At 51.6% G+C, this 12,740-nt stretch overlaps 1 protein-coding gene across 1 annotated transcript; it reads left to right on the forward strand.

The window, feature by feature from the left end:
* Nucleotides 1-2,661: 2,661 nt before the first annotated feature.
* On the forward strand, nt 2,662-11,929 carry Fdxr (ferredoxin reductase). The gene is made up of 12 exons (XM_048452051.3): nt 2,662-2,821; nt 3,419-3,522; nt 7,626-7,721; nt 7,903-8,025; nt 8,147-8,260; nt 8,567-8,668; nt 9,449-9,556; nt 9,816-9,900; nt 9,990-10,189; nt 10,270-10,441; nt 11,199-11,369; nt 11,489-11,929. Exons 1-12 carry the CDS (start codon nt 2,743-2,745, stop codon nt 11,617-11,619), a joined length of 1,485 nt encoding a protein of 494 aa, XP_048308008.3. The 5' UTR covers nt 2,662-2,742; the 3' UTR covers nt 11,620-11,929.
* The last annotated feature ends 811 nt before the right edge of the window (nt 11,930-12,740 follow it).

Here is a 12,740-nt window from a genome sequence, read left to right on the forward strand (position 1 = left end):
TACATGGGCAGCAGAAACTGAATTTAGTGGGTTACTAAAAAACAGGACATGAAGCTGCGGTATTGGGGTGGATCTAGGAGGGATTAGGGAAATAGGGAGTGATTGTATAACATTCTCAAAGAATTAATAAAAAAATGTGTTTTTTTTAAAAAATGAACATGGTAGTGCCTCAATAAAATTTTATTTATAAACAAGTAATTTTCATGTCACAAAATATTAAATATGTTACCACTTAACATGGCTCAGTGGCTAAGAACACTTGCTGCACTTGCAGAGGAGCAGAGTTCAATTCCCAGCACCAATGTCAGATGGCTCACAACTGCCAGCAACTTCAGCTCTGGTGGTTGTGAAGATATATATATTGTCACACAAAATAGGCTTGCGGGCAGCACTGGGCTTGCCTACTGGTCTTGTGGGACTTAAAATACAATGACATATTAGAGAATAATATTTACATAAGAGAGTTGGGGGAGTGACTTGCAGGGAGAGGACTCCTGGGATTCTCACTGTGTTCCGGTTTGGTATCTGGGTGTCAGTCACATCATTACACCTTATGGGCTCATAATCCATCAAACTATAATTATAATGTGTGCACTTTCTGTATGTTTCAATTAAAAAATAATCTTGTTTGCTTGTTTGTTTGAGACAGGGTTTCTCTGTGTATCCTTGCTCTCCTCAATTGGTAGATCAGGCTGGCCTCGAACTCAGAGATTTGCCTGCCTCTGCCTCCTGAGTGCTGGGATTAAAGGCATACACCACCAAAGCCTGGCACGCACACACACACACACACACACACACACACACACACACACACACACACACACATATATATATATATATATATATATATATATATATATATATATATATATATATATATATATATAGTCAAGACAGGGTTTTTCTGTGTATCCTTGGCTGTCTTGGAACTCATTCTGTAAACCAGGATGGCCTCAAACACAGAGATACATCTGCCTCTGCCTCCCAGTGCTGGGATTAAAAGTGTGCACCACCACCACCTGGCTAAAAATAATCTTAAAATAGTGTAACGGTATGAAATATAAAACAGAGGAAGCTTCTGTTCTAGATTAAGCTCCTGCACAATGCTCCAACAGACCATAATAAAAATCAAAATGGAGTCACTCACAGTGAAGTTCACCAAATTGAAACCTAGCCATTTATCTTGCCCAAGAAATCCCGATTACAGTCAGGCCAGTCCAGCCTGTACACGACATTCCCACTGCTAGTTACCTTTCACAAAAGAAATAGCATGTTGTTTTGTGAGACCAGGCATCACTCTGTAGCGCAGACTAGCCTCGTTGCTGAATTATGAAATAGAAAATTAAGCCAGGAGCAAGGGGTGCAGTTAAAAGGTAGAGCGATTGTATAAGTCTCTGGGTTCAATCTTCAACAAAAATAAACAAACAAGAGTTAGAGGCTGTGGGGATGACAGAATGGGTTAGTCTTCCAAGAAGGGGAAGAACCTTTAGGGAAGTACTAAGCTTATCTGGTTAAAGGTGACATGGATTCTGCCCTTATTTTAATTATAGTTTTGTTGTTGTGGTTGAAACCATGGTGTTGTGTACACTGAGTAGACACTCTACCATCCTTAGCTCCTGTCCTTGTGTAGAAAATATTTGTGGGTCAGCAAGAGGGTAAAGAAGCTTGCCCCCGGGCCCAGACATGAGTTCAATACCCAAAAACTCATAGTGGAAGGTGAGAACCAATTCCTGCAAGCTGTCCAATGATGACATACCATGTGAGCTGTGAGCGCTGTGGCACGTGTACACCGGCCCTCATAAATAATGTAATAAAATAATTAAATGTAATAAAAACTTAAAAATAGATACTGCTTACGGTTTTGAAACAATCTTCTTTTAAAATATAAATTAGAACTGCATGAATCCCAGCACTCGGGAGGCAGAGGCAGGCGGATCTCTGTGAGTTCGAAGCCAGCCTGGTCTACAAAGCAAGTTCCAGCACAGCCAGGCCTATTACACAGAGAAATCCTGTCTTAAAAAAAAACAAAAAACAAAAAAAAATGCACGATTTATCTTCATTACTGAGCTTTTGGGTGCCCCCTTAAATTCTGCATCTAAGATACTGTCTCACCCCGATCCCTGTGTTGCTGGACGGGTTTGAAGGTTAATATTTTCCCTGGTCTGATACGAACAGTATCTCTTTGCGACCACACCAGTTCAACACCTAGACTAAAACTAAGGGGCTAGAAGTAGGATAGTAGAGACGTCCGGACTCTGGGCTCCTGATTGGCTGGAACAAAAGTCACTCAAGAAGGACGACACCCTATCAAAAGACAACGGCAGCAGAACATTGCGTCATCAGCGAGCGACAAGTTTACGTAAAGTAAGCTCCTTTCTAATTGGCTCTCTTTTCCAAAAGTAACTGAAACGGCGTTGAGGATTCGCTTTCCTTTAAATCCTAGACTTCCGGTATCTGCAGCGACAAGGAAGACTGGGGAGAAATTGGTTAAGTTTTGAAGTTCGGCCGTACCGGGGGCGTGACTTCGGGAGCTGGGGGCGTGGCTCTCTTTGGGGGCGTGGCTCTTCCGGAGTTCGAAGTGGAGTACCGAAGCTGAGCTTTCCTAGCGTGCTGGAGGCGAGGTTTAGGGCGGGGCCACAGTGATGGGCGGGCCCAGAGGACAGCCCCCGGCGGGTTGTAGACCGGCGCTAAGCACTAGGAGTCACTGCGAGCCTTTCCGCCCGCCGGTTGCCGTTCTCAGCCATGGCTCTGCGCTGCTGGCGCTGGTGGCATTGGTCTGCGTGGCCTGGGGTCCGGTCGCCTCCCTCCAGGAGCACCCCGAGTAGGAGCAGGGCTCTTGGGGCTGCACCAGGGCGAGGGGAGGCCTGTGATCAAGAGCAGGGGTCCGAGGGGCGAAGCTGAAGGTGTTCTTGCGGGACAAATGGGAGTGGTGTACAGAGGAGAGTCTGTGCGATGAGGTGGGAGGCGTCCTGGATAAAACATGGGTCACTAAAGGCGAAAAGGCGAGATCATGAGGTCCGCATGTGTGATACGAGATGAATGGGGGTGACAGGAAAGTGAAGATATGAGTGATAGAGTTCTGCAGAAAAATAAAGGGTAGAAAAAAAAGCGAGATAGAGACGTGATGGGGATATGAAGACGTGGAATCATACAGGGAGCCCCACAAGAAAAACGAAGTGCTGTGCAGGACAGACTCCGGGGCCAAGGGGGTCTGGCGTAGGCTAGCGTTATCGGCGTAGCTTGCTCATAGGTGAGGTTTGGGGTTCTGGATAAAGACAGCACCTGGCATTCAGATGAAGTGGTGAAGCTTTGAGGAACAGAAAGAGGAAGATGCAGGTGAGGGGCAAGCTGCCATTGGACAGAATTGGTTTGGTGGTTACAGTGTGTTGTTTAACCTTGCTGTCGCTCCTCTGCCCAGCCCCAGGCTTCTGCCGGCAGTTCTCCACACAGGAGAAGACCCCTCAGATCTGCGTGGTTGGCAGTGGCCCAGCTGGCTTCTACACCGCCCAACACCTGTTAAAGGTAAGCTCTCTCTCCGGGCTCCTTTTTCACCATTCACTCCTTGCCCCAGTTCTGTGGGTAGGCTCCAGCCCTTTGGTTTGCCTGGTAAGGAAAGGGCTTCCATCTCATCTAAGCTGTGTCCTTTCTACCTGATTCCACCCCTCTATCTGAGGTTCCCACCCTAGGTTCTCAGCTGTGAGAGGAATGTGTTTGTCCCATGGATGGTGGTTAGTGGCTGATGGGCAGCGCTGACTGCTTCATCAGGCAGGGAAGGTTTTGTTTTGTTTTCTTCAGTCTTGTGGGGTGGCTTTATCCTCCCCTTATCTTCGTTTGCATTCCTCCATCTCCAGCATTCTACTTTTCAAGGCTATCTCGTCCTAAGCATTTGCTGCCGTCACCATTAAAGGCCAAGGTCTCAAAACTTTCAGTATTAGTCTTGTCAGACAGGGCCCCAAGGTCTGTCAAACCTTAATCCAAAAGAGGAATGGGGAGGGGCTGGAGAGAAGATTCCATGGTTGTCCCACAGAGGATGGGAGTTGGGTTCCCAGCACCCATATAGTGGCTCAGGGGATCGATGTCCTCTTCTGGCCTCTGCTTGCACCTTTATTTATGTATGTGTGTACGCACACACAACTAAAAATAATAAAAGTATTTTTTAAAAAAAGAGTAGGGGATACTAGGATTGCCTGAGCTGAGACAGTGTCTGATCTTTACAGGGGCTGTAATATCTACACAACAGGAGAAAGGGCGATTATACTGATAATACATACAGATACTTGTGAGGTAGTGTGACCCACTGGCCTGGTTTACCCAGGGCTGACACTAGGAAGGTCTCCTGGAGACCTCTGCTGAGAAGTGACCTATGCATGACTCTGTAGCTGCTTACCATGGCCTTTGGCCAGCTCCCTGATGTGAGGAGTCAGCCTGGAATGCAAGGCCACTGATGGAGGACAGCCTGGGCTCTGGGATGGAGACTCATGGGATTTTAGGGTCGGGACAGCGGAGTGGGTAGGTGAGATGTACAGCTGATATCCGGGAGGGCTTCTTGTAAGGGGCACTGGTTGTGTTAGCTGAGGGTGAGGGGATAAATACAGAAGGTGGGATTCCTGGGGTCTTTCCAGCAGGTCAGATCTTGACTTGTAGGCATGTGGGTGTATTTCCTTGTGCTCCTTGACCTGACATTCTAGCGTGGAGTGGCTGGTTTGCAAGGTATTTTCGAGCTTAAACTAGGTGACCCCTAACCTAGTCTAGAGGGAAAGGTGACTAAGCTGCATTTTGTGGAGGACAAAAGCACAGAAGAGCAGGAGTGTCTCAGGCATGGGTACTTCTGTAGGCAAAGGCCAGAGGAAGGAAAATGTCCCTTTGGCATCATTCCAGAGCCTATTCCAGAAGGTCAGTGGGTGTCTGAGGGGTGAAGAGGTGAGAGCTGGGGCTAAGGAGGCAGCTGGAGCCCAGGTCACAAGGTACCCAGAAACCGTGGACCATGGACCAACCACGTTGTAGACTTGAATGGCTTTTTTTGAGCATTCTCTATATTCCCTGCTAGAGAGGTCTTATTTAAACGAGCATTTCTGGGCCCAGCACAGATTTAATCAAACGCTATGACTGGGACCTTCAGAATCAGTAATTTTAAGAAACCCTCCTAGGGTGGCGGATTCTGGCATCAACAGACACAGAAAATCGGTGAAAGCATCCTTGGTGGGGGGATTCTGATATCCACAGACACAGGAAACTGCTTCACTCAAATATCTTTTTTTAAAAAAGAGTTATTTATTTTTTATATATACAACATTATGCCTCCATGTATGCCTGCATTCCAGAAGGGGGCACCAGATCTCATTACAGATGGTTGTGAGCCACCATGTAGGTGCTGGGAATTGAACTCAGGACCTCTGGAAGAGCAGCCAGTACTCTTAACCACTGAGCCATCTCTCCAGCCCCTCACTCAAATATCTTAAGCAGAGGTTCTGAGTTTGGTTCCTAGAACCCATTCAGGTGGCTCAGCCACCAGTAACTCCAGAGACTCCAAGCCCATCTTCTGCCTCTTCAGGCACCTGTACTTATGTGCTTATATCCACCCCCCCTCCACATACACCTAATTTTTAAAAATATATTTAAGAAAGGAAAAACATGGCTGGAGAGATGTCTTAGCAGTTAAGAGCACTGTCTGCTCTTCCAGAGGTCCTGAGTTCAATTCCCAGCAACCACATGGTAGCTCACAACCATCTGTAATGAGATCTGGTGCCTTCTTCTGGCATGCAGGCAAACATGCATACAGAACACTGTATACACAATAAACAAACAAACAAATAAATAAATAAATTTTTTTTTAAAAAAAAGAAAGGAAAAACAAGGAACCCTTTTCTTGGGGATTGAACACAGGGCCTTGCGAATGAGAGATAAGCATTCTCCCAGTGCATACACTCCAGCCCATTTTCCATTTGGAATAGTCTTCCTGAAGGGTAGACTTAAGCAAAACTGTTTGCCCAGGAGCAAGAGAGTGGAGGTAACACGGGAAACTGATAGGGCAAGGTGAAAGGGGAGGTCAGGGGCTCTGGCCGGAACTCCAGGGGCTGAGATGGAAGGGGACACAGAAGTGGAGGGGAAAGGGTAGGGGACAAAGAATGTATGTATGGTTCTGAGATCTCAGGATGAGGTAAAGAGATGGGGTGAGACACGGGGAGGGGAGATAGAGAGACTGTGATAGAGAGAACTACAAGATTCAAAGTTACAGGAGACAGTGGTTACACGTCTCTAGGACATCCTGAGTGTATGTCCATGAAGAACAGAGGACCCCAGACCAGAAGTGCCCCAGAACTTGTCCTTTTTTAGGAAAAGGGCCAGGTAGCAGCAGTTGGCAGGAGGAGAGAGGTTTCTTGGAAGATGGCTTTGTGTGTGAGATTAGGGGCTACTGTGAGGTGGGCTGGGGAAGAACCTTGTGCCAGAAGGAAGACTCCTTTTGTAGCAGGGTGGAGTGGAAGCTGGAGACAGTGAGGTCAGGTTGTGTCAGGGATGCCCAGCAAGCTAAGCGGTTTGAACTTTGCCCTATGGCAGTGAGAGAAGCATGGGGAGGCGTTTGAACCAGAAATGACGAGTTCCAGCGACAGTCAGAGTTTTAATGACCCCGAATGAGTCCATTGTGTCCTCCCACTGGGGGAGCCTGGGGCTGAGAGCTTGGACCTGACTCACTCAGCCTTGAGTGTGGCCCAGAGGGATGGGACATTCTACAGCACAGAAATGTGCTGGAGCTTCCCCTGTGACCGCCAGTTAGCTTCTGAGCTGGGCCTGGCTCTGGCTGTTGACTTCATGGCCTGAACTCTTTGTGGGTTCAGATTCCGTGGAGTTTGAGAGAGCTGATTTGGGAGGTCACCTCTGGGCTGGCCAAGGATAAAACAGGCAGCTGGGCTGGTAGACTGAACTTAGGGCGGGTGGTGGAATGGGGGGAGCAGAATTTGGGCAAAGGCTGGCGGATGTGTAGACAGGAACTCATTGGCCTTGAGTCCTTTGGAACTGGGTGGGATAGGGCAGGGTGCAGGGCATGTCACCTCGATTCCCCGACTCTGTCACTGTCCTTCCCCTGGGCCCTGCTGTTGGTGGCAGCAGAGCCACAACAAGCTTGTCTGGCCAATTCCAGTCTCATACCATGCCTACGCCCTGCAAAGTGTCCTGGGAGCACAGGCTGCACGGGCAGCTGGAAGCTGAGAGTAGGCCTACTGCCACTCCCTCTGCCCCACATGGCCCAGATGTACCCCCATTCTCTCTGTCCCCACGTGCCCCAGCTGTGCCCCCACTCCCTGCCTTGTTGATCCCTGCCCCAATGGCATCATCTCAGAGACCGAGCTAAGGCAGGTTCTCAAAGATGGCGTCTCAGGTCACACGACCAGCATTTCTAGAAGGTGCAGGTCTACATCTGACCCGAGGATTAAGCCATGATACTCACTTCCAGCTTCTCACATTCTCCGTTGGACGTCCTTGAATCTGACCTCGCCTTCTGTCTGCTTGTGGGTGGTGGGAACCCATCTCCTCGGCCATCTGAGCTGAGTTTTCTTGCTCTGTGTGGGGAAGGGAGGCCCTGCGGGGCCCCAGCCTCACTCTAGAACCCACCAGTTGTGATTTTCCCCCAGCACCATACCCGGGCCCATGTAGACATCTACGAGAAGCAGCTCGTGCCCTTTGGCCTGGTGCGCTTTGGTGTGGCACCTGACCACCCTGAAGTCAAGGTGGGTGTCTTTCAGTGTGGGGGGGTGGTGTTGGAAACAGTGAAAATGAGGAGGACGGAGAGGCTCCCTGGTGCGGAAGAATGAGCCTCGGCTCCATCCTGGTGGTCATGGGGTAATGGTGGTACATGCCCCCAGGAGCTGTCCTGTCTTCTAATGTTCCTCTCGCCATGCTGCCTGGCAGAATGTCATCAACACGTTCACACAGACAGCCCGCTCGGACCGCTGTTCTTTCCGGGGCAATGTGGTGGTGGGTAGGGACGTGTCGGTGCCAGAGCTTCGGGAAGCCTACCATGCCGTGGTGCTGGTGAGTGCCCATGTGGTGGGGTGTGGAAGTGAGAGGAGGGGCTGATGGGAGACGAGACAAGATGGGACAGGAGACTGGTACTGAGGCCTTGGGCCTGGGTGGGGACTGCATCTTTCCTCAGAGTTATGGAGCAGAGGACCACCAGACCCTGGACATTCCTGGTGAGGAGCTGCCTGGGGTGGTCTCAGCCCGGGCCTTTGTGGGCTGGTACAATGGTCTTCCTGAGAACCAGGCCGTGAGTTTGGGGAGCGCCCTTGCTGCTTCTGGCTGGAGTCAGGAGCATCCCTGGGGTGTTAGAGTTTGAGGTCAAGGCAGGGAGGAGCAAGCTGAGGAGCTGTGAGCCATGGATGACTGAGGCAGGTCAGCTGTGGAGAGCTGTGGAGACCTGTGGGGCTGGGGGAGGGGAGAACAGCATAGAGTGGACTGTCTCAGAGGAGGGCAGCCTGACGGCACAGCTGGGCCTGGCCTAAGGCGCCTGCAGATGAGATAGCCTGGCTGGAGCTGGGGACAGGGACACCCCATTAAGACCTTTCTCCTCCAGCTGGCACCGGATCTGAGCTGTGACACAGCTGTGATTCTGGGACAGGGGAATGTGGCTCTAGATGTGGCCCGGATCCTGCTGACCCCACCTCAGCACCTGGAGGTGAGGAGCAGGCAGCAACTGGAGGGGCGGAGGTGGGATCACAGGGAGCAAAGGCTGTTCCTGCCGGCGGGGTTCAGGTGTCATCCCTCCACACACCCAGCCTCTCTCCTCCAGGAGCCCAGGCAGATGCCCTCACACTGCTGCTGGGCAGTTCCACACACATTCGCCCCTGTTTGGAACATCTGGACCCACCTCCTGCTAGTTCAGAGCTAACATTCCTCCCTCTTTCCATTCTTGGCTCTCCTATTCCTTCTGTGAAGAGGTCTTCCAGGCTGTCCTATTAGGTGTTTCTTCTCTAATATGGTCTTATCCCTAACCTTGCTTCACTACAGGTTTACATTCTGTGATGAGATTCTATTATCTGTCTCCCCACGAAATGAAGACTCTGTGGGTTTCTGAACTAGCCTGTTGGACTCACATAAACCGCTCTTGCCCCCTTAAGTCCCTTGTCCTGTTCTAGACATGTTATCTGTTGGGAGTGGGTAGAAGAATCAGCAGGAATCCTGTTGCTTAGGAGCCGTTCGCAGAGTTGGCGTCAATATTCTATGTGACCACCAGGGGGAGTAGCGGTATAGTTTTTGGGCCCTTGACTTTTTCTGGATTGGAAAGGGAACAATACCAACTGGCCAGCAAGTCCCTTTCCCCAAGGTCTCATTATGTAGCCTTGGCTGTCCTGGAACTCACTGTGTGGATCAGGCTGGCCTTGAACTCGCAGAGATCTGTGTGTCTCTGTCTCATGTTCCACGGTGCTTGGCCCTAAAATCCTCATTTTTGTGCCAGAAAACAGACATCACAGAAGCTGCTATGGGGGTCCTGAGGCAGAGCCAGGTGAAGACTGTGTGGATAGTTGGCCGGCGTGGACCCCTGCAAGTGGCCTTCACCATTAAGGTACTGGATCCAGCGCAGGAGGAGCTAGGGTCCCAAGAGGAGGCTTCCTTCCACTTTTGTGTGTTGGGGTTGCCACACAGCCCTGGGAGGGAGTAGCTGCTTCCCTGGATGGAACAGGAGGGTGGGCAGGGCCCCAGGTCTGTTGGTCTTTCCCCATGCTGCTGACAGTCTATCCCACCAGGCCTGAACTCTGGTGGGTTCAGGATTACTCAGTGGTCTGGACCTGACCTCTTCCCTTACCCTTCCCCCCACCCTCAAGGAACTTCGAGAGATGATTCAGTTGCCAGGAACCCGGCCCATTTTGGATTCTTCGGATTTCTTGGGCCTCCAGGACAAAATTAAGGGTGAGGGGCCAAGTCTAGCCCCCCTAGCTCACAGGCTTGGGGAAGGTGACCAGCAGGGACAGCCCTGAAGTGTTCCATGTTGCTGACAGATGTCCCCCGTCCAAGGAGACGGTTGACAGAGCTGCTGCTTCGGACAGCCACAGAGAAGCCAGGGGTGGAAGAAGCTGCCCGTCAGGCACTGGCCTCCCGGGCCTGGGGCCTCCGATTTTTCCGAAGCCCCCAGCAAGTGCTGCCCACACCAGATGGGCAACGGGTAGCAGGCATCCGCCTGGCAATCACCAGACTGGAAGTGAGTCTCATGTTACCCAAACTCCCCCTTTTTAAGCTTCCCCCATCCCAACCTGGTGTTACCCACATTCTCAACAACAGGGTGTTGGTGAGTCCACTCGGGCGGTGCCCACGGGAGAAGTGGAGGACCTCCCTTGTGGGCTGGTGCTGAGCAGCGTTGGGTATAAGAGCCGCCCCATTGACCCCAGTGTGCCCTTTGACCCCAAGCTTGGAGTCATTCCCAACATAGAAGGCCGGGTTGTGAATGTACCAGGTGAGAGGATATGAGACAACTGGGCATCTATCTACAATGGGGGGGCTGGAAGGCTGGGCATCTAACTACAACGGGGGGCTGGGCATCTAGCTACGATGGGAGGCTGGAAGGCTGGTATCCCAAGACCACTCACCCTACATCATTTAATAAAAGCTTACTGAGGCCTGCCCTGGGCCAGTGCTGACACTGGCGGGAGATAGCCCCTGTCCTTGGGAGCTTCTCTCTTCTTACCCACATGCCCAACTTGTTGTTCGCTGGTTCAGTAACTGTTTCTAAGGGCCTGCTGAATTGTGATGAGCAAGTCTCAGCTCATGTCACCAGCGAGCCACTCATCCTCTGGAAACTGGGGAAAGAAGGATGCTTTGGGAAAACAAGAATCTATCGTGGGTCAAATATAATGGTGCACACCTTTAATCCCAGAATTTGGGAGGCAGAGGCAGGTGGATCTCTGAGTTTGAGGCCAGTCTGGTCTACAGAGTGAGTTCCAGGGCTACACAGAGAAACCCTGTCTTGAAAAACCAACCAACCAACCAACCAAACACGAAACACACAAAACACACACATACACACACACCACACACACACTACCATGGTGAACCAATGGCCCAGCCTGTAGATCTACTGAGAGATATGGGGGAATGCTTATGTGTGTGCGCACGTACACATGCGCATGCATGTGTGTGTGTGTGTGTGTGTGTGTGTGTGTGTGTGTGTGTAGATTGGGATGCAGAATTGCTAGGCAGTCTCTTGTCCTCAGGCCTCTACTGCAGTGGCTGGGTGAAGAGGGGACCCACAGGTGTTATCACCACGACCATGACGGACAGCTTCCTCACCAGCCAGGTGCTGCTGCAAGACCTGAATGCGGGGCTGCTGCCCTCTGGCCCCAGACCTGGCTATACAGCCATTCAAGCCTTGCTCAGCAATCGAGGTCTGAGTCTTATGTTAAGGTCTGGGAGTGGGGAGGGGTGAGGGCGGCTTATCTCTGAAACTTTACCCCTTGGGAGGAGGGTCCTGAGGAGTCTTAGTTTGTCTTCTTATTTGCCTTAGGAGTCCAGCCAGTCTCTTTCTCAGACTGGGAGAAGCTGGATGCTGAGGAGGTATATCGAGGTCAGGGCACTGGGAAGCCGAGGGAGAAGCTGGTGGATCCCAGGGAGATGCTGCAGCTTCTGGGGCGCTGAGCCTGGACCCCAGCTCCTGCCATGAGGAAAAAGCCTTGTGCAAGGATGAGGGGCCCGAAGCAGTTGGAATTACACTCTCCTTCCAGACACAGTGCTGACTGCCCTGGCTTCGAGGCCGAGCTGCAGCCCTTCCAGGGGCCGCTGAACTCTGCCTTCTGCAAGCTGATGTTGCCAGTGTGGGTCTAGGCAACAGAGGGAACCCTAAGTTAGGGACGGATGGAGGTACAGGCTGACTCTACCTCCTTCCTGGCGAACTTTGGAGGGCTCCTAGAATGGGGGCACAGTGGAAATAAAATAGCTGTACCAAAGAGCTATGGTTGATGGCTACTTTTTTCGGGGGGAGGGTAGGAGGGAGTCACTTTCTGGCCTGTTTGTCTGTGGCTGCCAGATGGAACTAAGGAAACAGAACCTTGCTCAAGAGCCTCTCGGGGACCAGGGGCCTTGGCAGTCAGGCCTGGCAGTCACTTACCCTCCCCTTCCTGCCTATTCTCTGCTGCTGTGGCCTTGAGTTCACACTTCAGTCACTGGTGACAAGTCCCTTACTTGTCTGTGTTGCTGGCCTCACTGTCTATTACCCCCAGGACAGAGAAGCAGTGGCAGGAGAAAGACAGGAGAACGGAGGGCCCTGGGCAGCAGCTTGTCCGCGGTGTGCTCTGGTCTCTCCCTATTGCTGGCAGGCTTGGCCCGGCCCTTCAGTCTCCACATGGTCTATGCCTTTCCATTTTCAAGGTTCCGGACAAACCCACAAGCCTTTTCAAAACCTACCCCAGCCTATGGCAGCTTCCAGTCTCTTGTGGCAGCAAGATACTGGCCTTAACTTTATAAACTGAAGGAGCCTCGAAATGAACTGGCCCAAGGTCACACAGCTTAGGAACTAAGGGCTCAAACCCAGGGTTTCTGGCAAGCTGGTGTTTCCCCCTCTGTCCCCTGGAGGCTGCCCTTGCCTCGGAGCGTCGGGTCTGGGGACAGGTTCCCTGAGCAGGAGAGAGGAGAGGGGGACAGCTGGGAGCACAGGCTGGCAGGGAAGGACCTAGAAGGGCCAGGGGGGCGCCTGGTGGCCGGCTGGGGCGGGCCAGGGCGGGGCGGAGGCGACCGGCGGCGAGCTCCATCACAGTCTGCTG

This window comes from Myodes glareolus, chromosome 9 (assembly GCF_982192425.1).
Source record: "Myodes glareolus chromosome 9, mMyoGla1.1, whole genome shotgun sequence".
Classification (NCBI taxonomy): domain Eukaryota; kingdom Metazoa; phylum Chordata; class Mammalia; order Rodentia; family Cricetidae; genus Myodes; species Myodes glareolus.